Source organism: Ambystoma mexicanum, chromosome 2p (assembly GCF_040938575.1).
Source record: "Ambystoma mexicanum isolate Mex_15411 chromosome 2p, UKY_AmexF1_1, whole genome shotgun sequence".
In the NCBI taxonomy this organism is placed as follows: Eukaryota; Metazoa; Chordata; class Amphibia; order Caudata; family Ambystomatidae; genus Ambystoma; species Ambystoma mexicanum.
Window position 1 is genome coordinate 1,189,054,475 of NC_090923.1, and position 26,745 is coordinate 1,189,081,219.

Consider the following 26,745-nt stretch of genomic DNA (forward strand, 5'->3'; position numbering starts at 1 on the left):
ATTGTGAACAGTGTAGGGAGATTATCTAAACACCTGCAGTATCATTTAAAATGCTTTGAAATCAGGGTAAATGAGCAGTTTAATTTGTGACAGAGGTTTTCTCATTTTCTCATTGTATGGCAGAGAGTTCTGCAACAATCCGCAAAGAGCTCGCAAAGTAGGTACTGTCCTGAGGCAACTCATATGAAGCCCACCTTCATCATACATTTTCTCTTTCAGCATAAGCACTTTACAGAGGATATCCAGACCAGACAGTACCGAGCAGTAGAAGTTTTGATTGGTGCCAGCTATGGACCTCCCGCTGATATATGGAGCACAGCCTGCATGGTAGCAACATTCCTTGATTGCATGGGGTGTGAAAGTTGTGAAATTCTGAGTATCAATACTTCGTAAGCGGATTGGACAACTGAGTTTCCTTGGTATAAGTGTGGGAGGTTTTTCAGAAATGCTACTGGTGATGGGTTCTGGGAAGCCGACCTTGTCAGATCTGCAAAGGTTTCACACAAGCCTGAACTTAACCCTGTGGAAAAAACTGAGCTCAAACAATAGATTTTCAGAGAGTAGCAAGGACACAGAGAGTTTATCACATAACAATGCAATACAAAAAAATTGCACCATGTCCACGGCTTAATCACAGAAACATCCTAACTTCCCTCCTCCCAAACCCACATTTTTATAGCAGCTTGGAGTCGATGAATACATTTGTTAGCTCTGATCAATTCATCTGAACTTGGAGCTACCAGTCCTTTTCATTTTCACTCACGGCCCATCTGATTGCAGCCGTTTCACTGCATTTGGTGAAATGGCCTTTTGCTGCATTCTTTTCAAAAAAACCATTACGATCAGATGTACCTGATCCATTTCTTTCCACTTCATCCAATCAAGTGACTTGAACCTTCTTGAAATGGCCAGAGTCAGCAGTAATTTTGGAGCTACCTACCACCTTTCCTCCATCCTGCAAAACCTTCCACTGATCCATATCGTGGGCTCAATTGCCTATTGTTCATTAACTCCAACCCATGCTGCTTCCTAGCGCCAAGGACCTACTGCGCAGTCAGGAGTTCATTGTACCAAAGCTGCACTGATTGGGCCTCATAACAGTTTATCACTTAATGTCACTTGCTTGAATTTATTCACACCTATGTTAACAGAATGTTCATAATAAACACCTAAAAAGAAGAAATATAAAACAATGTAATGTTAAAGCTTTCAATGGAAAGACACATAAATGGATGGAGTGGAATTTCGTTTACAGAACACTGTCTCTTGCAAACAAGGGCCAGCAGTAAGGCTGTATCTCAGGAGATCAGGGGTCTGGTTTAAATTGCATTTATCCAGCACAGGAGCTTGAAAAGCATACTCTCTTTATTTAGCAACACATGCATTAAGTTACATATACTAAAAAGTAAAAACAATATATACACATATACAATCACAATAATGCGCAAACAGCACTCTAATACTAAGTCTAATGAGTCCAGCCCTATCCTACAAACACAGTTCATCAATGTTCAAGGTAAGTACCCAGGTGTTGTGTACTTTGGGGCAGTTTATAAAGTATGTCAAAGTTCTCTGGTAGGAAACACTGGTCTTAAAGTTGTGATACAATGCATTTTCAATAAAACAAAATTAGGTTTCCTGTGCAGGGAAGGGGCAGCTACCTATCCCAGTCGTCCAAGAGGGAACCCCAGACAGAATGCCAGGCTTCGTTTCACCATCAAAACTCAGACAAGGGTAGCTTCAGAGTAGGACTGTAAGCTTGTTAAAATGAATGGGGAACAGGGTGGGGGGTCTTCAAGACAGGTATGCAACTCAACCCCTCAAACCCTGATCATGACAAACACTGCTCTCAGATAGGTTAAGGGCATTGGGGACAACTGCACTTGCAATTGGTTTGGAGTTGGAGGTCTTGGCGTTGCAGGTGTATAGAATTGTTCAGGTGACAAGTTTGACAGCTGTGTCCGGAGATTCATAGGTTCTAGTCTCCGTCAGCAACCTTTTGTAAATGGATCACCACCTGCCTGGACTTGGCTGAAGCTGTGGGAGGCCTCTGCGATGACTCCCAGGATGTAGGAGGAACCTGAGGACACCTTAGGAATGACGAGCAGCTGAAATTACCCTGCACCGAGTCTACAGGCAAAATGAGAAAGGACTACAAGACAGAGACTCCACTGGCACTTCCCTTTTTGTTTGAGCACGGCAGCAGCAGAGCAGCAAGGCTGCACCCTCTTAACAAAGATGCACTGCATAATTCACAGCACCAGGCTGCAAGAGATCCGTTTGGATGTTGTGCTCTAGACACAAGACCATGACCCCAGTGATGTAATACTCATAAATGATTAGGCCTCACCAGTTCAAGGGAAGGAGGCATTGTGAAACGTCTCCACTTTTGATCGAAGAGTGGACCTTCAACTTGTTGTGAATGGCTTGGCTAATGGTGGTCCTCCAGCATCCCACAGCGACCTCTTCATCTTTGGAGACTTAGCTCCATTGAACAACTGAACAGCAGCTCTACGTAGTTTCCTAATGTCCAACATCCTGGGCAGGAGCGTCCCAAGCCCACCTATAAGGGTACCTAATACATTCAAACTTCTTGGCAGCTGTCCAGTTGTGAGAGTACTATAATCCGTACAATAAATTTGTAATAAATCAAAGTTAAGTTTCGTGTGGAGGGAAGTGGCAGCTACCTATCCCTGTTGTCCAAGAGGAACGCCCAGACAGAATGCCCATGCACAGGTTCCACCATCAAAAATCAGACAAAGGTAGCTGCAGAGCAGGACTGGATGCTCACTAGAATGAATCGGAGCAGGGTGGGATCTTCAAGACAGGTATGCAATTCGAGCCCTCAAACCTGGATGGTTCTGTTTGGTTTCTTTGGATTTATATAATTGGTCGAATTTATTTTTCTTTTAGTACATTTTACTGCAAATGTATGTGGGGGAGACGCCCGCAACCTCTTCCAATCAACCCCTACCTTTTATTATTCCCCTAATCCCCCTCTCCCCACATACATTTGTGGTCAAATGCAGCAAAAGAAATTCAACCAGTTCTCCCTCGATGAAATCTACTGTGGCCAAGTCTCCCATTACCAACAGCCAGCTCTGTTAAAGCAATGACTCGCTGACGGTTTGGAATTTGAATTGGGGCTGTAGGATGCCCTGGATCAATTGCAAACCTTTTGCAGTCTCACAAAGAGGCTGTTGGGGAGATTATCCCACAACCCTCTAGTGACAGATGCAAAACCGTGTAACCTAATGGCAAAACAGGGTAGCAACCAAAGAATACAGCAGAACTCTCTATAGGGTAGTTTATGGCACAGCAATCATGCCTTAATCAAGGGATGGAACTTGTAGTGAAGTACAGTTATTCCTCACAGTAAACCCCAAGTATAAATTACGCTTGCTGATAGGAAAGATTTTTCATTTTGCGACTTTCCTTTTCATTGACATCAAAGGTACTCCCATCTATTTTGCTCTGTCTTGAACTCTTCCTGGCTTTGGAGGTAATCAAAGCTTTTTTCCTTTTCTTTTCACGCTCAACTTGTTTATTTTGGGGGCATTGGTCAGCCATTGCGGGTATCAGTGCCAGGGATCTCCTTTTGTGGTTCCTGTGTTGTTTTTAATGTAGAACCTATAGTGACATGCTGCAGGGGTAATTTGTAGCTCTCTTTTCCTTTGATTCGAGTATCATTTTCACTACATTTCGTTGTACCTAGGACAGGCTTGTGTCAGTGAGCTGTGCTTTGTACATTTTTCCTGTGCATTTCCATACACCGTCCTTTAACACGTAATGCCACTTTCAGTACTACACTCCCAAAATGGCTGTGCCATGCATGTTAAGCCCTGTCCTCAGCCAGCTTATTCTTTCTGCCTTCTTAAGACAGGACACTGGGGGCTGGGAGTATATGGTCAATATACATGCATGCTAGAGCATGTGTGGTGCTTGGCAGATGTGGGATTTGAGTCTGGGAATTACAAATTGGGTATTTTCCCTGATTTTTATTTAACGGGGGATCAGTTTTTAAGCGGGAAAAATTCCAAACATCAACAGAAACAATTTCCCCCAGCTGTCCAAAAATTGTGAATATAGGTATTTCAAAAGTTTGTCTTAAAAATCACTGCCATGAAGCATACCATTACACAATGCTTACCTTAATACGATTTACATTTTATTCAGATACATAAAAAAAGTTATTTTCCAGCACAAGTGTGAGACAACAAGTGTGATGTCAATTAATAATCATTAAAAAATATTAACTTACAAAACGCACTCTTGATCAAAAATGACAATAAAACACACAAAGGGATAAAAAGACCATTGAATGGGGTAGGAATAGAAAAATAGGGCAACACATGTAATGATGTCTTACTATGATCAGGGTCTCTAAAGGGAGATCAAGACAAATTGAAAAATTAGATGCTCTTTGGTGCTAATATAAACCTTTTAGCAGCATACTTTTGAGCATTACAGTTGAGCATATCATCGTATATTGACACCCATATTTCTATAGGACATTAAACTTCATTTTCTGTTTAGACACAAGAACAAAAAGACCAAAGCCTGACAATTAGTCAGTTTCTGTCTTTTTTAGATAGTCGACATGTTTCAGCCACTTTCCCAATAAGACACTATCTCTATATCTTTTTTGACATTATTCTGCTGGCCTTCTTCAGGGCAAGGACATTTCTTTAATCATTGTCCTGGGAGGATAGCTCATTGGCAACATGCTCGCCTTGGAAGCAAGACGACATGAAGCAACACAGGTTCGATCCCCGGGTCCACCGGACCTCCATCGACTGGACCCATGCGTTGGTCCCTCAGAAAATTGCAGCAAGGTATGTGAGTGTGCTTATCTGTTTTCGTGCCCCGTTTCTGCTTTCGGATTTGTGTGGTTCTAAAGTCCACTACCTAACACTAGCTTGCCAGCCTGTGATCAGTGGTGTTCTAATCCAAGGTTAGCCCTATTACAGTGGATTGAGAGAGTACCCCTTAAGCCATTTACTTATCTGGTATCTTCAAAAGGTGCTTTAATTCTGCAACTTCTACCAACCTATTGGCTTTGCCAAAGCTTGTTCCAGGGGGACTTTCTTAAGACTTCCTTTCCCTTCTCAGGTACTTACCTGGAACTTTAAATCTTTTGAGGCACTAGTCTTCCTTGGTAGACAAGGACTGATAAAGCTATAGGTCTCTTATAATTATAGGGCAGAGTAGATGATTGAATTTTATAGTGAAAGAGCAATGCGTTTAAATAATTAAACACAGCAAAGCAGTTCAAATTAATATAAATAGTAAAGTGTCAGTAGTCTTACTTTGAGACTACCGACTGTGTGAATATATGTGTTTTGGGATTATGTTTTTCTTAAATTGTACATTCTTATGGCTGATCACGATTTGGGCTGGAATACCCCCAACTTTGTTAGCGTCCAGCGGTATTACCGCCGGATCATGGGTTGGGCGCTAACTGTAATACCGCCAGCGGTAATTGCACCGAAAATGAGCATTTTCTCTGCGTGTTTATTCCCAGCTAATAGCTGGGGGTAAACATGCCAAACTCGTGATAGGGCCAGCCCTTAAATGCGACAGTAACACTGTTACTGCTGCATTTAAGGGCTAACGGCCAACTGGTGATCAGGCCGTTAGTGTGTTAAAGGCCTAAAACATTAGAAAATGTTTTCACTTCTGTGTGAAATTTAATCTTCCATTACTTTGTGTGTGGTTAACAGTACTTATACCCCCCCCCAACGCCTGATGTTTGCCTTACAGCTCCGTCTACGTTACCTTGATAGAGTTAGGCTAAACTAAGTGTCAAATACCATATTCACTAACTAGGTTGACCTATCAGAACCTCCTACAGGGCTGGTTCTGGATATCCATCTTAACACTATCATACTGAAATATTTACTCTTTCTGTTCATTGAATATCAATTAGGTCAAATAAGTACTTTGGTTTAAAAACAACACTTAGCAAAAGCACAGTGTATCTAAAGACATTTCCAGTGGAGGAGTGTAAAGACATTTCCAGTACAGGAGTGAAATGTAGAAGTTTAAAAATACATTTAAAACTGATGGTACATGCTAACAATCCAGCTCTTGGACCTAAAACTACAGGGACCCAAGGGGACCCAAGAAAAATGTCCATGTACAGGTTAGTACAGTCCAAGTAACTCTAAGGGCCTCATTACGAGGATGGCGGTAACTCGCCGGTGCTGACAGAAGGTTGCTGCCAACTCTGTAACACCGACTCCGCCACCTGATATCCCAGTGCCACCGGGATATCACAAGTAGCGGCGGAACAGTAAATCCCAATTCCCATGGAGTCCTACAGGACTCCATGGGAATGGGGACACTGAAGCTCTAGCGCTGTTGCTGATAGTGCCATTGCTTCAGTGAGAGACATACCAGTAGGGGCCTGATTTCCCGGCAGGTCAGTCCTGCCGGGGGATCCATGCCCCTACCGGCATTCTCATAGTATGACGGTCTGAAAAGGGTGCCGGTAAATTGCTACTGGCACCCTTCTTTCCAGACCGCCATACTTGGAATGAGGCCCTAAGAGTTTTAGGTGAGCTAAAAAGTTCTCCATATGAATACACAGGACAGAGTCTGTAGGGCAGAGTTGCTGTTCTAGGGAAAGGTCAGTTAAGTCTGAGTTCTACCCCACAGGTGAGAAGATGGCACCAACCTTTCCCAGGGGACGCCAAAGGAGACTTTTCAACGAGCTCCAATGACAGGTTTGAGACCCAGGTGACCCAGGATGAATAGAATCAAAGCAGGATTTGTGCCAATATAGGTTTACAACAAAGAAGCGGACCTGCAGAAACCGCTGACCCTGGGGACTCATGAGGGCAAGTGTTTGGAATAACCAATCCAGGGCCCAAACGTAAGTTCTCATGGTGACAGTTCCCTAAAACATTTACTTATTTTTTTGCATTTATAAAGTGCACACAAGCCCTTGGGCATCAGGGCGCTAACATGGCTCAGGGACAGCAAAACAACCCGGTGAGTAAACGTCTCCTATTTCAGGTAAAGTTACAGGATCCAGTCACCCTGGGACTTGAACCCTGGACCAACAATGACCCAAACAGAGAACAGTCAGTCTTCCCAGGAATAGGACTCAACAGCTAAGAGAAAAAACGGTGGCAAGGAAGACACCAGGAAAACAGAAGAATTCAACTAAGCCGATCCAGATTGCTCCAAGGGCAAAGAGGGGAAGTCAAACAGCAGAAAACAGACCCACGAATGAAGACAATGGTAGAAGCGACCCAGGATGGCCCAAATAAACAACACAGGTAGGGTAATGGTGCCCCAACACCCTTCTGGATGACAGCAGCTTACTTCCCTCAAGGCGCACGACAAAAGCAGAGATTTGGGAAGACAGAAGTAAAATGACCCATAATTGGTCCCAACAAGGGAATCGAAGCAAAGGGTATGGACACAGGACCCAGCCATATGGCCAGACCTGGTCCTAAAATTGCAGCAGCATGGCTTCAAGGTGAAAATCCTCCATCAGACAGGTAAGGGAGGTAATAAAATCCCTGCTGTATTGAGGTAAAGTCAGGGTGGTCTCCCCTAGATGCACCCAAACACTCATGGGATGCCTAAGCCAGCCATCCAATCACACACAAGGACACTTGCACAAAGGTTTTGGTGGCAGCCAATCAGGCTTGACTTGAAAACCGCCAACACCCAGGTCCACCCACACGGTATGTGTATTGGCTTCTCTAGTGCTAGGACTGTCTTAACCAGTGAAACGACCACTGAGGGTGCAGATCTGGGCCCAGAGCGAGCCCATGTTTGCACAACCTCCATTTTATGCCTGCGTTGCGGTTTCTCCAGTGAAAGGAATGGCCCAAAATAAAACTGGCTGAGAGCAGGCCTTAAAAACTACAGCAGTCCCCTAATGGCTACCACAAAGGTACAATGGGCTACTAATGCAGTAAAATCAGCTGCACCCGTGGTGAAGCCACATATAAACTGCAGCTGCCACTAGCCTACTCTCTAAAACCAGGGTAGGGTTATAAAATCGCTCTTGTGGCAAAATGGGGTGCTTAACTTTTATGGCTTTTACAAATATGGGAGGGCAGTACAAATGCCAAAGAGCATGGCTAAAGGACATGGCTAATTCACATGGCGTCACCATTATTAGGATAAGGCACTCAAAATGATATCATGAGGTTAAAAAAAAGATGGTGCGTAAAGTGCACCGGAAAAATAAGTAGAACAAGGTTCAATGCCCCTGGCCTGTCCTAGGCACATTCCAAAAGGTTAAAAGATGTTAAAGAAAACAAAAGGAAAAGTGATACAAAGTGCCCTTGCAACGCTTAACTGTAAGGGGTTGTGTGCTACATTAAAAACAACACAGGAATCACAAAAGGGGACACAGTCCCTATGCACTGGTAACCATAACGGATCAACAGTAACCCCTAAGTAAATGGGTTGAGCAAGGCAAGTGAAGCAAACAGGCTTTATCTACCAAAGTCAAATCAGGGTTCAATGGCATAGCCAAGTGACAGGAGTTCTACTTAATATACTAGATATCTTTTTAATACTGTGAAGTACTTATTTGACCTAATAGATTTCTTTGTGCAACTTAATGAAGTATATATTCTTTCAGTATACCAATGTCGTGTATTTTCTAGAGATATATGTAAGTTGGAAACATTGTATCTTTGTGTCGGCCTGATACCTACTCTGTCCACATTACTTATCTAAAGAGGAGGTTTGACTTCCCTTTCTTGCCAGGTATCCCTCACCCCCAAATTAAGATCAGTGGTTGTAGTTCCCTCAACAAAGTGGTCGAAAATTCCCTTAACATTCTGTTAGGAAAGATTTCTCTTTTGGAAACTTTCCCTCCATAGTTTCTATGGACCCTCAATCTGTTTGCTTTGTTTTTGATCCTGTTCTGACTTTTTGAGAAGTAGTAGCCTTCAGCTTCACTTTCCCTGCCATTTGCTCATTTTGTTATGGAAACGTATCCGTCCTTCAGACTATCAGTACTGGGAAACTGTTTCTTTTACATTTTTGTAATTTTTTAACATTGAACACAGCATCTTACAATGTATCAACCTAGCTTTTTCCACTTGGGATTTTTGGTTACTTTTACATGTGCCTAAAGACAAGCTGGTGGCAGAAGATTTGTTTTTACCATTTTTGCATTATTTCTAGTGTGCACATTTGTGTTTCCTGCGTATGGCTACTAAACGTGGGTAGTGCCCTAAAATGGCCGTGCCACGAGATTTCTGCTTGTTCTTTGGCCATTTGTAGTTTGACCTTCTTCACTCTTGCCAGGTCTAGAAATCCCATATAAGGGCATGCACTTGCCCATGAAAGCTGCTGCTTTCGCGGGCTTGCCTTGCCTTTGTGTGTGGTTGTGGCTCAGGAGCCAGAGTGTCTAGGTGTGGGGCATGAGTGACGCCAACAGTTGTTCCTGATTGAACAACTAGTGGCTGTTTGAATGGTGCAGATCCTTACCATTGGTGGGCTTGGGCTTGCTTTCAGGCTGGATTTAGGATAAGAGGACTCCTGCAACCACTTCTTCAGAACAGCATTAGAACCATGAATCCCTCATAGACGAACAGCTGACTCAAGATCCGAAGAAGACTCCTGAAGAGGCCTGGCATCCCATGCAGTGCTAGAACCCTTGGGCTGGTGGGACCAACCAGTCTTGGCGCCTTCCCAAGGACCCAGCCGTCCTGAGCCTTTGGAAGTGCCCCTGGACCGCCCAGTGGACTGACCAGCTCTCTCGTGTGCTGCCTCACCAGAAGCATCGCCGTTCCACTGTTGCACCCGGACCTTCGGTATTCGGCAGCTTGTGCTACAAGTCGCCCGCCCTGTGAATTTCAGAGTCCCATCTTCAGGGATCTTGAGGCTTCTTCAACCGCTATTGGAAGGATAGACCTTCCAGAACCCCCTACAGCCGCAGACTGATAGAACTAAAATTCAAGCGCACCATAGCTGGAGGCTCCATCTTCCCCATCCTCGCTGCTAAACAAGGGAACGCCCTCCCACAGACACTAAGAGCAGAAGAATCCTACTGGGCATTTCACAAAGCCCTAAAACCTGGTTATTCACCTAAATCTTCTGTCACTCACAGAAATCTTCTGATGCTCTAAACTCTAACTTATGAAGAATAACTGTCATTATTTTGCCTGCCTGCTTAGACATGTATCTTTGGCATGACCTACAAAACCATTATATTAAAAAAAGACAGTCACAAGGGGGCACGGATGGGGTGGTGTTCAACCACAGTTAGGATTGATAAAATTTTGGCCCATGGGCTCCATGTAACTGATTTCAAGCGCTCTGATGCCTGAGGGTTTGCATGCACTTTATAAATGTAAACCAAAAAAAAAAGACACCAGCTGTTTTCTGTGTGTGGTGGCCAATGCTGGAACTCGCCTTCCCTGTCCTGTGAAGTGTGCTAAAGAGGCCTGCATTTGTGAATCTTACAACTTTGAGGAATCTGAGGGCCTCCTCGTTTCTTTCCCCAACATATCCTCCTCCCAGGTGGCCAGGGAAAGGCCGTCGCTATCGGATCCTCACCCTGGGGGTGGATATGCGAGGGAGGAGACTTGGTGAGTGGGGATGAGGCACTCTTGAGTGAGACGCGGTATCCTCCAATTCCCTTTACTAAGGAATCCAATGTCCCCCAGGCCTTTGTAGGTTATTACCAATCCCTTCCCTATATTTTTCATGACTTATCCCCCAGTGAACCCCACTTTAGTACTGGGACAAGGAAGAGACACACCAGAGACCTACATCGCACACAGTGTCAGACAGGCATGGTATGAAGAGATGACACAGACAACAAGGGTAACAGTTTGAAAACCTTTATTTAGGTTTATTGGGTTGGTTTAATGCCTATCTTGCCCTATCTCTAAGTTAGGATTTCCCTCAACTGGTGTATCTAAGGCCAGTCTAAGTCCGTAAGTCCAAAACAAAGTTCGTCTTCTCCCCAATCCCTGGGAACGCTCCACTCAGGTGATCCTCCCTCGCTTGTCCACCACCAGAGTCGGTATCCAGAAGCTATGGCCCTTCCCAGGCCAACTCAATAGAAGAACCCCGAGGAGTAGGTGGGAGAATGCCTTTATGTTTCTCACAACACGAATACCACTTTGGTACTGGGACGAGGAAGATGCAACAAAGACTGACAACAGACTACAGAACTAACGCTGTGCAGTCTAGTTGTCGAGTGCCTAATCCAGCTTGCAGGATATTTACAGTGGCAGTGTCATTGAGGCAGTGAGGTGCATCGGCTATACCGGCGGTTGAGAGCGAAGCTGTCCACAAAGCCGCGGGAGGACTGGCAAGACAGAGAATGCTTCCTGGAGATGCAACAAGTGCTGCAGCCACACACCACATGTCGGATACGCCAAGCAGCACCTGGAGTCTGCCCAGGAGCATTGGGAATCCCCGGGCGTACAGACACGGGTTTAAAGGGAATATTTGCTTTATATAATAAGCGCATAAAAAGAAAGAAACAGTAAATATGTGAAATACTTCATTTAAGTCAATTTGGGGAATCTACAGAATAAGTACAACAATGAAGCAATGAACTGTGAAAGTATGAATAACCATGAAGTGAATTGGCAATAAACTGACATGAAAGCAAGGCTAAGAAGCAAAGCCAAGTAAGCAAGCATAAGTGAATGATTGGGATGAACATTGCCAAGAGTCAATTGAGCATTGCCACGAGTCAAACAGATATTATTGCACATTAGTGAGAGAAATTAATGGTTAAGAAAAGTAATCCTGTATGCAAGAGAAACCTGGCCAAAGGGCATCGGAGGTTGTAATCAGAAAACCTGAAACAGAGAATAAGTTTCATAGCAGTAATGTGTACTGGGAAGCTTATCTTGGTCATTTCAAGTGAAAGCTAATATACCAGTGAATGATGAAAAAAGGAGAATCAATAAAGCTTCAAGGGCAAGTGAAAGGAATAAGTCCAGCCTTATGGTGAAGCTGGAACTGTGACAAAATACTTATGAATCAGATGCCAGTAAGGTGTGTCGGTTGCATGACCTGTAATGGGTGGACCGTGTGGTCCGATAACTCCGCCTAGACCGAATAGACCCACCTAAAGGAAAAGCCACTTTGTGATTGAATAAAAGAAAACTGTTGTTAATTTAATTTAAGGAACTGAACTTCATGAACTAGTGCAAGGTAACCAAACTGAAGAGCTAGGAAGTATCCCAAGGAATTGCGTTATTTTGGAACATTGAATATCCTGAAGAATTGTGTTGTTTTGGAACTTTGATAGACTCGAAAGCTTGGGGAAGGGAAACCCTTTTTTGCAAAGTGAACAGTTTGTACCTTGGGGAAGGGACAACCTTTTTCCATCTGAGAGCTGGCAGAAGCTCTGAACTTTCATTTGACCACTTCCCATTTGATTCTGACATCCCTACACATTGTATACAGTTAGATGTGAGGGCAAGTATAGGTTTTGGACACAGGCAGACATTTGCTTTGCATTTCCTGACATAGACAATCATGAGCTTTATTTAGGTAGGGAAATCCCACAATAGCATAGGGCAAGTTAGGCCGTTTTCCACCCCTCCATTTTAGTTAATAAAAATGTGTACTTAAAATCTTATTCCATTGTCTGTGTCTACTTCATGATGTCTTCACAATTGGTGTGAGGAGTGGAATGCGGCTCAACCGATACAATTTGGGAACCCTAAAGTTTGAGAAGTTAAATCCCAAAGCATCCTGCCCTTCAGGAGCCACGGAAGGCTCTACTGGGTTTGATATCTGCAGCAGTAGGGAAGAAATCATTCCCCCCGGGTGAAGGAAGACCTAGTACCTACTGATCTGGTGTTGATTCCATCCCCATATACATACATCGGGTTAGCTCCCAAGCCGGGTTTGGCATGGATATTTGGAATTGATATGAAACTCTTCCCGATCTAGCCTTTGTCCAAAGGAGGTATCCACTGCTAGCTGAAACCTTTGTACAAATTGTACCAGAACAAGAAGGCTGTGAGAAAGGAGGACCCTATTCCTTTTTAAATCATGGGTTGATGTACAGGTGAAACACCACTTCAGAGGGCATAGTTAGAACACAGTTGCTGGTACCAAAGAGTCGCACACATATTGTCCTGGAGATAGCTCCCTCCCATTTGACAGGCGATCCCTTAGGGCAGACAAAATCCCATGCATAAATACTTAACACATTTTACTGTCCCAGAATTTACACAGATATTAAGACATTTCATTTGTGCAGTCTTGTGCAAACTGCAAAAGACCAGCGCCAATGTGCAATCACCAGTACCCTTACAACCACTCCTAATAATTGAGGTTCCATTTTCTAGAATTGGCATGGATATTGTAGGTCCCCTAGAAACATCCAAGTTAGGGAACAAGTATATTCTGATCATAGTATACTATGCCACGTGATATCCAGAAGCCTTTCCCCTTAGAGCTAATTCCCCAGCAGATCCTGAAGCATCTACTCCTCCTCTTCTCAAGAGTAGGATTTGCTAAGAAAACATTGACGGATGACCCCATGGAGTCCATGGGAGTGGGAATCCTGAAGCACTGGTACCGTTGTTAACGGTGCCGGTGCTTCAGAGAAAAACCTGACTTTATGGGGCCTGAACTCCCAGCGGGTCAGGCCTGCCGGTAGTACAGTGCCCCTAACAGCAAACTCGCAGTGAGCCAGTCCATAAAGGGTGGAGGTAACTTGTTACCTGCGCCTGTATTTCCGGACCGGCTCACTCATATCGAGGCCCTTTGTCTTGTTTATTACTGATTACTCTGATAGAAAGGCACTTAGCCCTCCTGACCTTAGTAACAACCACAAACAAGATCTCTGTGACCTACTCCTCCAATTTACTGATGTATTCAGAGAGGAGCCAGGGAGAGTGAAGGGATTCATATCCGCACCCCTGAGGGCAAAGTGGTACACCTAAAACCTTGTAGGCAAGGAGAGCAACCATCATCCATGAGGTCAGGCAAGTGCTTGAGGCTAATATTGAACCATTTAGCAGTCCCTGGTCTTCCCCCATCGTACTAGTAGCCAAACCCGATGAGACATGGAGATTTTGTATTGACTTTAGACAAGTTAATGCAATATCTGCCTTTGATGCCTACCCAATGCCTCATATTGATGATCTCATTGATGGAATGGGCAACACTGTCCATCTTTATACCATAGACCTTATAAAAGGCCATTGGCAGGTTCCATTATATGGCCCTGACAAAGAAAAAAACTGCCTTTGCCCCACCCCTACGTTTTTTCCACTTTAAAGTCTTCCCATTTGGACTACATGGGGCCCGCAACATTCCAACAGTTGATGGATAAGATCTTACAACCTTACTTTGACTTCTGTGGGGCCTGTGGGGCCTCCAATCCCGCACATACATCCTTAAACACTGGGTCACTACCAGTCCCCAGAGAAGAACCCATACACCTACCAAGGTTACCACACACCTGACCTCTAATCCTACCATCATCCATCTGAAAACTAATCCCCAAGCCTGCACAGGGGAAACCGGATTACAATGCCTCGGTTCCCGCGCAGACACCCCCAAACACCTGCACACCACCAGGCCCCAGAATAAAATGCATACACCTAACAATACTCCCCAAATGCCTGCACCACCCACACTCTTGGCTATTTCCCAGCCACCTACCTTGGCCATCCCACCTACACCTTCCCCCATCTCTAAACCTGTTCTTCTCGCCTGTGCCCTTATAAACGCACGCTCCATCTGTGCCCATGCGCCGCATATACATGATCTTATACTTGATAATGACCTTGACATTCTCGCCATCACCGAAACCCCTCTACATGACACAGCAGACCCCTCACTGTCTCTTGCCATACAAAATGGATACTCCATCCTCAGAGCAGACAGACTAAACAACCTATGCGGAGGAGTTGCCCTTATTACCAAATCCTCTCTCCCCATCACAACTTCCCCACCATGAATTCCTGTTAGCCAAAAGTGAGCCTAGCACCCAACCCACTATGAACATCATCCTCCTCTATCGCCAACCAAATAACCTTAGTGTGCCGGACTCAGACATCCCCTCCCTCATCGCTCCGATCCTTAAACCTAACACCAAGCTTGTACTTCTTCGTGACTACAACCTAGGGCTTAATGACCCCTCTGACCAGAAAGCTACAGCGCTTAGAACAACCCTCCAAGAAATGAACCTTATACAAGCCGTCACTGCCCCCACTCACTCTAGGGGCTGGACCCTTGACTGGATCTTCAACATCAACCTACCCATCATGGTTTCAACCATTGACCCTGTGCATCACAGTTTCAACCATTGACCCTGTGCCCTGGAGGGACCATTCGCTGATCCTCTTCAGCATCTCTATCAACCTCACCACTGTCCACCAAACTAGCAACCGCCCCCTATCACGGCGAGATACACCCGCAAACTTACTATAGAGATGATGGAACTTACCTTTTGCGCTTCCCTGGCTCTGATGCCTGACAGTACCGATCCAGAAACTATCCTCGCGGCCCATAACTCCACCCTCCTCAATGCACTTTATCTGCATGCTCCCCTTAAAACCATGTCACAAAAAAAGCAACAGCCACAACTGGTTCACAGAGAAACTAACCACCCTCCGGAAACTGAAACATGCCCAGGAACACCTATGAAGAAAAAAGAACCTCCACAGTACACAAGGAGGCCTTTCTCATTACCGCCAAATCCTACAAAAACGCTATTGTGACCACTAAAACTAACATCTATAATACTAGGATTAACGAAACCAGCTCCAACTCAAGAGAGCTTTTCAGAATTCTCAAGGAGCTTGAATGGCATGTGTCCCAAAAGACAGGTGCTCCCTGGTCCAGTCTGCACTGGCTCAAAAAATCCTTGCTCCCTACCAATGCCACGCGCACCACAACCTCTATCCACCCCCCCCCCCCGAGCTAACCGCCCCACCTCCCGTTTTACTTCTCCCCGGTTTCTCCAGCTGAAGTATTCCTGACCATCAGTCGCCTAAAAACGTCCAACTGTAAAGGAGACATCGGTCCTTCGCATCTCATCAAGATGTGTGTGGAGCCCCTCACACCTATTATTGCTAAATTTAACAATGCCTCCTTCGTCTCTGCCAAGGTATGGAAATCCATTAAAGAAGCCTTGGTCAGCCCCTCCTCAAAAAACCCTCACTCAACTCCTCCCTCCCCACAAACTACCGCCCCATCACGACACTACTCTACTTACTGGAAATTCTGTACCGTACTGCCTACACACAGCTCCAAAACTACCTGGAATCCCACAACCTCCTTGGTACCCACCAATTTGTATTTAGACCGAGACACAGCACTGAGTCAACCCTCCTTGAGCTCAAGATTCAGTTGGATATCATCCGCAACGCAAGTGAAGTTGCCATCCTCCTCTTACTTGACCTATCCCCAGCTTTTGATCTCATGGATCACGATAACCTCAATTCCACCTTCAACCTGTCTAACGAGGCTGCCAATTGGATCAACTCCTTCTTGAGTGAGCGATCCTCGAGGATCTTCACAGGCTTGGAAGCTGCCGACCCCATCCCCGTCTCTTATGGGGTCCGCATGGGTCATGCTTCGCACCCACACTAGGTAATATGTACTCCAAGTCTCTTTTTGATCACCTTGACATCCTCGAAATCCCATATTCTAACTTCGCAGACAATATGCAAATACTCCTAAAACTCACTGGAAATCACGGTCTAGACTCTGCCAATATCAACCGGATCTACAGCATCATTCAGGCATGGATGGCCACCCACCACCTATGCCTGAATGATGACAAGACAGAGCTCCTCATTGTAGGCTCCCTGCATTGCCTTAAACTCCTTGACCCGGACTTCACCTCCTTCTCCATTGATGGCAATATCACCTCTGTTTCTAGTTCTGTTAAAACCATGGGAGGCCACCCCGACACCAAACTCACCATGCACAAACATGTCAAAGCGGTTGCCTCCTCCGCAGCCTACTCTATTAAACTAATCGACCTCTCCAGAAAATTCCTATCCCTCTAGCTAGGGCCATCATCGGCAGTAAATTAGATTACTGCAACCCCACTCTCGCAGGAACCTGTATCCAAAAACCTATCCAAATTACAACTGATAGGCAGTCTGGGGCCTAAAAAGATCTGACCATATCTCACTTGTGAGATGGGAAGCTCATTGGCTGCCTACCAAGGTGCGCATTGAGTTCAAAATGCTTTCAATCGCTCACTGATGCATCCACAACACTGCACCCACTTACCTCGTCCAGCGCTTATCCAAAAAACAGAATCCTCGCTGCCTGCGATCTTTCACTTCCACCTGCCTTGTGACACCCAGATTCACTAGACAAAGAGCAGGAGGAGCTAGCTTCACCATCATAGCTCTCAGACTCTGAAATGCCCTCCCTAACTGTATCCAAGATGAGCCTTCCTACCTGATCTTCTGCAAAAAGCTTAACACTGCTTTGTTCAATAAATGCGCCTAACCAGTCTCTCTAAGTTAGCAATACCTGCACTCTTCTGTAGCTGAGCGCCTTGATTCTAACTGTAATCCTACCATGACTACTGTACTACTTGTATTACAATTTACTGTAACCTAGCGCTGTGATACTTCCGGGTTTGGGCGCTACCAACAAATTAAATAAATAAATACATACTGTGGAACATCAAAGGGGCTTTCTCGATTTCCATGTGAAAAAACCAGATCCAACCTGCATTGTAGAAGGGAATGGGAGGAATCTGAGGGCATCCTCAATTCTTTCCCCAATATATCCTCCTCCCAGGTGGCCAGGGAAAGGCAGTCGCTATCGGATCCTGACACTGGGGGTGGATATGTACCCCCAGGGTCAGGATCCGATGGCGACAGGCTTTAACCTCGGTGGAGGAGACTTGGGGAGTGGGGATGAGGCACTCTTGGGTGAGACGCAGTATACCCCATTTCCCTTTTCCGAGGAACCCACTGTCCCCCAGGTTTTTGTAAGTTATTACCAATCCCTTCCCTATGTTTTGCATGACTTATCTACCAGTGAACACAACTTTGGTACTGGGACGAGGAAGAGACACACCAGAGCCATACATCACGCACACAAATGCCTCTTTGGTACTGGGACGAGGAAGATGCAGCAAAGACTGACAAAAGACTATAGAACTAACACTGTGCAGTCTAGTTGTCGAGTGCCTAATCCAACTGGCGGGATATTTAAAAGCCAGTGCTGGAAGCAGGTGGGGGACGTGAAGGAGAGAGCAGTCATGTGGAAGCGAGACCCCAAGAAGTCCAGAGAATCCGGACAGGGATGCAGAGCAAGCGCAGCAGAAAGTCAAGTGGAAAGCAGGCCGTCGCGAGAAAGCTCTGCAGAGGAAATCTGGTGCTTCCCTCTGAACTGGAGAAGGAGCTGGAGAGGCCGGGTGAGAGCCAGAGGAGCACCGCAGCAGAGAATGAGCTGACAATGTCGTGGAGGCAGTGAGGTGCATCAGCTATATTGACAAGTTACTTGGCATTTGGAATTTATTGTGAGAGAGAAGCTGTCCACAAAGCTGCGGGAGGACCGGCAGGACAGAGAACTCTTCCCGGAGACACAAGTGCTGCAGCCACACACCACACGTCAGACAGCCCAAGCAACACCAGTGAGTCTGCCCAGGAGCGCTGGGGGCCCTGGGGAGTACCGGCAAAGGTTTAAAGGGGATATTTGCTATATATGAAAAGCGGATAAAAAGAAAGCAACTTAAATCCCTAATTTAAGTCAATTTGGGGAATCTGCAGAATAAGTACAACAATGAAACAATAAACTGTTAAAGTGTAAATAACCGTGAAGTGAATTGGCAATAAGCTGTCATGAAAACTAGAAGCCAAGCCAAGTAAGGAAGCATAAGTGAATGATTGGAATTAACATTGCCAAAAGTCAATTGAACATTGCCAAGAGTCAAACAGAGATTATTGCGCATTACTGAGAGAAATGAATGGTTAAAGTAAACCTGTATGCAAGAGAAACCTGGCCAAAGGGCATCAGAGGTTGTAATCTGAAGACCTGAAACAGAGAGTAAGTTTCCTAGCAGGAGAGTGTACTGGGAATCTTATGATGACCTGTGCAAAAAAGACTTTAAACTGAGTTTCTTGGTAGGAGAGTATACTGGGAAGCTTATGTCGGTCATTTCAAGTGAAAGCTAATATACCAGTGAATGGTAAAGGAGAAACTATAAAGCTTCAGAGGCAAGTGAAAGGAATAAGTCCAGCCTTACTGTAAAGCTGGAACTTTATCAAAAGACTTATGAAGCAGATGTAAGGTGTGTTAGTTGCATGACCTGTAATGGGTGGACCGATAACTGCGCCTAGACCAAATACACCCACCTAAAGGAAAAGCCACTTTGTGACTGAATAAAGGAAAACCTGTGCGAATCGAACCCAAGGAACAGAACTTTATGAACTGGTGCAAGGTAACCAAACTGAAGAGCTGGGAAGTGTCCCAAGCAATTGTTATTTTGGAACATTGAATATCCTGAACAATTGTTGTTTTGGAGCTTTGATAGACTTGAATGCTTGACAAAGGGAACCCCTCTTTTTGCAAAGTAAACCGTTTGAACCTTGGGGAAGGGAAAACCCTTTTACATCCAAGAGCTGAAAGAAGCTCTGAACTTTCATTTGACCACTTCTTATTTGATGCTGACATAACATTGTATAGAGTTAGATGTGAGGGCAAGTATAGGTTTTGGACACAGACATTTGCCTTGGACTTCCTGACACAGGCTTCAGCCTTTGCCATGTTCATTTTATTTAGGTAGGGAAATCCCACTTTAGCCTAGGGCAAGTTAGGCCGTTTTGCCATGTTTCTGATATCCATTTAGTCAGCGACCCTTTCTTAATCACGTTTACTATATCTGCAGTCCTACGGTGCGCGGCAGTTGCCGTGAAGCTCCTCGGCATCCCACCTTTCCGAGCTGGGCTCACCAGTTATGTGCCGCCGCCCTGGCGTCCTTTGCGAGCATCCGTGGTTGCTGCAACTCTCCGGTAAGTGTGGAGAGCATCTCATTCCTTCTCTGCTCTTCGTTTGGCTTCCGCGGTTTGGAGACAGCGTTCTGCTGTTACTGCACAGACAATGCAAGGCCTCCGGTTCTCTGACTTTTTTTCTTTTCGGGACCAGCAGGGAATCCCAGCAGCTTGGCTCTCCAACGGGAGCCGCCTGCTCCTGTCAGCTTCTCTCTCTGCCTCATCAGCTGTTGGAATTTTAAAGCTCCCACCACAGTGTTACACCTTCCAACCACTAGAGCGTGGAGTAGGCTTCTGTGCTCTAGTGATCTGCAAAACTCCATTCTTCCTCCTCGTCCCATTATCTTTAAAGTACTCATAGCTATGAATGGATAGTCACTCTTTGGGGGTCATTACGACCCCGGCGTTAAGGGGTTAACGGCGCCGTAAAAGGCTGCGGCGCCGTTAACCTCTTAACGCCTTACTACGAGGTCCCTTTGCGGCTCCCGACCTGAACAGCTAGTCTGGACCAGCCGTTAATGTAGGGACCCGCAAAGGGACCTTGATGGCAATTACGGTACCGCAATTCGCGGTACCGTAATTGCCGCCTTCCCCATTCCCATTGAGCCCTATGGGGCAAAAATGGGAATGGGGAAGGGCCATGGAGAAAGGGGGAATTACCGCCCTGCCAACCTTGGAATGAGGTGGTAATTCCCCCTTTCTCCATGGCGGACTCCGGCATGGACCATGGTGCTAATAAAACCATGGTTTAGCGCCATAGTCCTAATGAGGGCATTTGTCATTACAGGGTATGGTTGGAGGTCCTGTAGGATGTTGTGGGGGTTACCAGAATATGCCATTAAGGCATGAGGAATGGGATGGGGGCTCTCTAAAAGGGAAAGAGGGATACCCTTTCTCATCCGATGACACAAATCTCCCCCCATGAGTGGCGCCTCCCCTCATGTGGTCTTCCCTCAAATAGCCGCCCCCAGGGTCAGGATCAGATAGCGACTGCCATCCCCTGGCCACATGAGGAGAAGCTACCTCTGGGAAAGGTGTGATGACATCATCAGATTCATCACATTACATTAATGCAGTAGGAATGGAACAAGTGATTTTCCTTTACTTCAGCAGTCCAATCTCTAAGAAGAGTGGAGCCTTGTGCCCAAAAGCCACAGGAGTCACAATGCTTCTCCTTAGAATTTATCTGAAGCAAGTTAAGTTACTTGTGTTGGTGATTGTTCAAAAGAAGAGATGCAACAAAGTTACTAGCTAAGTAAATTGTGTTTTTATTTTTCAGATGGCACTTCTCAGGTTCAAAAAGAATGTTAGGATACAAAGAGACTGGTTCTCAATGTTATCCTATGGAGGACAAGAGGGAGATAAATGCTTTTCGTTTACTTACCCCCGACTCCGATTTTCCTAGATGACTTGATGGGTCGACGGGGGGTTGGATTTCCCATTGTTGGCTCTGGTGACAGGTGCCCAGTAGCTGCGGGTTCATGGATACTTCAGGCCAAGTCCAGATACAAGATGCATTTCTTCTACACCAGGGGATGTGTGAAGGCATCATGAAGTAGAAAACTGAATACGATTTGAAGTATACACTTTTATTAGCTAAAAAAGGGGTGGAAAACGGCCTAACTTGCCCTAGGCTAAGGTGGGATTTCCCTACCTAAATAAAATGAACATGGCAAAGGCTGAAGCCTGCAAGTAAATATAAGTCTAAGACCCACATACGCGAAGTCAATTGTATGAAAAGAATCCTTAGGAAGACCCAAGCCTTTGGGATTGTGAATCAAGTGAACTGTTTGAGAAAGTCCTGGCAGGCAAGAAACTGGAGAAAACAGCGAAGGCACACTCCGCTCCAACGCAGCCAACATGGCAGTGTGATGCAGAGGATCGCGGCACGGGAGAGAGAGCAGTGGTAGCCTGGCGTGGCAGAGTGCTGGAGACAGGTGGAGAGCCTCAGAATCATCGGTGGACTGTAGGGGGAGTCAACTGTCAGAGATGGGGTGTGCCGCGATCAGGAACGAGGAGCAGAGGTGAAAGCTGTCCTGCACGGCACTTGCCCAAGGCATAGTGAACGCTGCCGCTGGAGAAGGGAGTGAGGCAGTATCGGAAGTCCCCCACCCCACCCCCCTGAGGGGACAGCACTGAATTGCAGACCCACCCCGACTGGTACCGAGGCCCAAAGCACGCGCCAATGGTGAAAAGCAATATTAGGAGCTGTAGAGCACCATCCTGATAAGCAGAAGAGGCAGAGGGCAAGGCTTGTGCCCAGGGCTAGCAAAGGCTACAGCCTTTGAATTATAGTCAGCGCGTACAGAAGGTGGCGAACACCAAGTGGGGCAGCAATGCACAACACAGCGAAGGAGAAAGGGACCAAGATGCCCTTGCAGGCAAGCATGGATTCATTTACAGTTTGCCCTAAGGAATCCACGAACGGCAGAGAGAGCAGTAACCGCAATGGGGGGGCAGCAGCTCGGTCGACTCCCTCTATGAGCAAGCTACTACTTGCGATTACAGACTCTAAAGCCTCACTAGAAAGGAAGGTGGATGTGGTTGGGGCTTGCATGAGCTTCCTCCGACAGGATTTGCTGAAAATATCAGCCAGAGTGGGGGAACCAGAACAGAGAATCTCAGAGGTGGAGGGCTTATTACAGCCCATGAAAAAAGACATCCAGGATCTTAAGAGAAGAATGAAACTCTTGGAGGACAGAGTGGAGGATGCAGAGCGGAGAGCCTGCCACAACATCATCAGGATCTTAGGCCTCCCAGAAAAAATAGAGGTACCCTCCATGGAGCTACACCTTGAAAAATGGCAGTCTGACTGGATGGGTCCGTCGGCGCTCTCAATTCTTTTTAGTGGAGAGGGCTCACAGAATCCCGAGCAGGGGGGCGTTCCCCGGGGCCCACCCCAGGCCAGTGATAGCTAAACTGCTAAACTACTGGCATCGCAATGCGCTACTGCAGGCGTCAAGGGAGAAGGGGCCTACACAGGTCAATGACGCCAGGGTGCCGATCTACGCAGACTTCACGAGTGCAGTACAGAAAGCTAGGCACTCCTTCGAAGACGTCAAGAAAAGACTGCAAGAGGCCGAGATCAAATATGACATGCTCTTTCTGGGCACGCTCAAGAGTGGTGCGCCGGGGAGGGGTCTGGTTTTTGAAAGCCCGAAAGGGCCTGCGATTGGGCAGATGGCGAGAGGCAACCCGCCGCAGGAGTTGGTAGGGAACTTGCCCAAGTGAATACCAGACCTGCTGGGCGCAAAGACTGATTACACGAGGAACGTGGAATCCAAAGTGATCAATGAAGGCTTGAACTTGAGTGAAATAGTGAGAGCGAAGCTGGAGAGATGCTGCGAGCACCCCCTCACCACCAGATCACCCACCAGTGGGTCGGGACGATCACAGTTTGGTTGACAGTTGTGGGGCGACAAATGCTTCAGGTTGGGGGCAGCGTGGGGAGGAGGGATTGAGGATGGGGAAGTTACGTTTTGGTTCAGGTCATACCACTGCAAACACACAGTTCTGGAGAGAACGCAAAGCTAAGGGTGGGCAGGTACGCAAGCTCAACCTGGGCCCTGAAACGGAGTCTCTTTAGCCGGAGTGGCAGGGGATCATAGGTTGCGACTCAGGTCGCTGAGCTGCATGTTTTGGAATGTTAACGGCCTCTTGGACAAAATCAAACATCCCACCAAGCTGAAATTGTGCTATTGCAAGGGACTCATAAGATTGGGACAGCATGTACATTCTTAGGGAGGGCAAGGTACTCAGTAGTGGAACATGCAGGATTTATTAGAGGCTCCATGGGGGGGGGTGGCAGTTCTTGTCAAAAAATCAATACCACTCGTGGTGCGGCATGTGGTGAGAGACCAAGGGGGAGGACGATCCATTTGAGTGGGTCTCTATGGGGGAAACGGTGTGTTTCATCAATGTGTATGCTCCTCCAACACTACAAGCGGACACCCTACAGCAGGTACAAATTCTACTAGCTAAAAATGAGGGGGACATGACACTGGTGGGGTGGGGATTTTAAAGACACAGTACAGCCCACAGAGGACAGATCACCATATCGGGGAAGGCCTGCACAAACCCCTACTTAGCTCAAAAAGGTTATTGATACAACAGAGATGAGGGACATATGGCAGGAGTTGCACCCTGGGGAACAAGGCTACTCCTTCTATTCAAACGTGCATTCCGCTTTCTCAAGGGTTGTGTTCCTCCCTGGCACGATGGTGGGCAGGGTGATGTCAGCTAAACTCCTCCTGAGGGGAATTTCAGACCACTCCCCAGTTTCTGGTCATTATACGAGGGAAGATGAGGGTGCAGAGGGGCAGCTGGAGGCTGAATGTGTTCTACCTGAAGGATGCCAAGATAGTGGATGCCCTTAGGGAGGAATCAGAGTTCTACTTCCAGACCAACTCAGGAGAGTGGACAAAAAATCTGTTATGGGAAATGTACAGAGCAGTTCTAAGGGGGAAAGTGATGCAAGTTATTAGGTAGCAGCCAGAACTCTTCCAACTATTGCAGGAGGAGTATGGCTTGGGGGACTGGGATTGCTATGCATACATTAGGCTGCAACGTGCGATGTCCCAAGAAAAGTGGGGCATGTGGGATCTACCAGACAGGTCGCCATTAGAAGCCAACTTCATGGAGAGTGAGATTAAGGTGAAGGCAATAACTGCAAGCGTATCAGATGCTCAATAGCTTTGCATCCAAACCCTTAGTGAAGCTGAGAGAGAAATGGGAAGAGAACCTGGGACCATTGGAAGAAGACTGGGTTGAGGTGCTGGGATCACCAACGGAGGCGAGCATAACTCAGCAATTGCGGTTAATACAGTATAAATTACAGAGTGTATTATAGCAGGGAACGCCTTCATCGGATGGGACAGCGAGCTGATCCCCTGTGCCTTAAATGTGGGATGGGCGTGGGTTCCTTCTACCAGATTGTATGGGAGTGTCCTCAGGTAAAGTCCATTTGGGATTGAGTTAGACTTAAGATGTCGGGGAAACAATACCGAATTGCCCTAAGCTAGTACATTTCTCCAGCATGGGGTCTGGCATGGATTCACATGCTCATGAATATTCCCTGTCGTCAGGCTGGGAATCCACGATAAAGAAAAAATCACTATCAATTTCGTTTCTGATCTGTCTTTCTTAGTAGTAACCAATCACTGATCTCTGGGTCATACTGCCCCCAGCCAATGACTGCCAGCTCCCTAGGCCCCGCCTCTGGCAACCATCCTCAGATTTTTACCGCACGCTCAAGTGTTGGGAGTCCTCGTGTTTAGCTTTCGAGTTTTTTACTGCGTTTTCACGCTTTTTCCGGAGATTTTTTCGGTTTAACAGAGCCTCAAGCTCAATCGTTTCTACTTCCGATAACGGGGACCCATTTCGGAATTCTTCTACGCCCCTCAAGGGTGAAGTTTTCGTCGAGTTTACAATTCTTGGAGGATTCCGTAAGATCTGCGGCCTACCTCAACGGACATGGCCCAGGACAAAGGAAGCTCGACGCCCGGATCCAAGCTGTTCAGGAACTGCCCTGGATGCGGATTATATAACGTTTTCAAGGAGGACGAGCATTCGTGATGTCTCTACTGCCTCCATGGGGACAAGACGCACGTGGAAAAGGACTGTGCGTACTGCAAGAACTTTTCGGAACGGACCAAACAAGATCGTCGTTCCTGCCTCCCCACCTGGCTGGAGAAGGGCCCAGTAGAACGGGATGACACTGGTTAGGTTTAATATCACATTTTATTCAATGAATTCATCACAAGAAAAATTCATTCTAGTATCATTCAATCAATTCATACCCTCATTCGTAACCACATACAAAACTCATTCAAACCTATGAATATAAAACACCCTAGTGTTCCCTACAATAGGTATTCAGAATATCATTACATCAGATATTTTCCATTATCATATTCAACAGTGACCCAGTCCATAGTATCAGGTGTCATTATATAACTGGTATCAAATTCAACCAGATATCTCTTGCAGAAAAACGTCGACACGTGTTTCGGTCAGAGACCTTAAGGACATCGGGCTTGAGGCAAATACTCCGCCCTGTTCTTAGCGGATATGGGCCAATAATCAATCTAAAAAAAAAATAATAAAAACCAAAATGTCATCCCTATTTCTTAAAAGAGGTGACAAATAATGTCACATTGTGTCAGAAATTAATAAACACAAAAGCCCTACTCACCCCCAAGATACAATTCTCAGGATCGTGAGTGGGACAGCGGGAATTAATCCTCCACTGGCATCAGTATGTATATTGAGCCTGTGGAACCAACAAAAAACAAAAACACCACTCAGTATATTCGACAGAACCAAGCACGAAATGTGCATGCCTGTAACCCTATATAGTACACCATTAAAATTAGAAAAGAAGAACACTTGCAAGCACCCAAGTGCCAAAGGAAGCTCCTTCCGGGACCTGCGTGATGTAATGGCAGGATGTACACTAGTGTATAATAATCACTACACCCTCTGTGAAACTGCAAATGAAACACATAATACCAGTCCGTCAGTGGAAAATACCCACTTCCTATAGCATAAAATACCCATAGTGATGTCGTCCTCTATACTAAGAATGTAGCGGCAAGTAAAAAACCATAGCCATCATTAACATAACGTACGATATCTACACTATGGATATATCGATGACACTCACCACGTGATACCTACGGATCATTCTCCCACTCAACTGGCCAATACTGCTAGTGAAGTAGACCCCAGAGCCCTGAGGCAAGCTCTCAGTGAAATGGGCCCCACAAAAATAAATACACACATAACCAACTAGGACCGCTGCAACACG

At 46.1% G+C, this 26,745-nt stretch overlaps 1 protein-coding gene across 2 annotated transcripts in view; it reads left to right on the forward strand.

Moving 5' to 3' along the window:
• SRPK3 (SRSF protein kinase 3) overlaps nucleotides 1-26,745 on the forward strand; it is a 1,021,015-nt gene that overhangs the window by 821,199 nt on the left and 173,071 nt on the right. The window contains exon 13 of one of the 2 annotated variants that reach the window (XM_069645381.1): nucleotides 220-327. The exons of the other annotated variant lie outside the window; for it this stretch is intronic. Within the exon in view, the coding sequence (XP_069501482.1) occupies nucleotides 220-327 (108 nt within the window). The remainder of the gene's footprint in view (nucleotides 1-219; nucleotides 328-26,745) is intronic. 2 annotated transcript variants of the gene reach the window in all.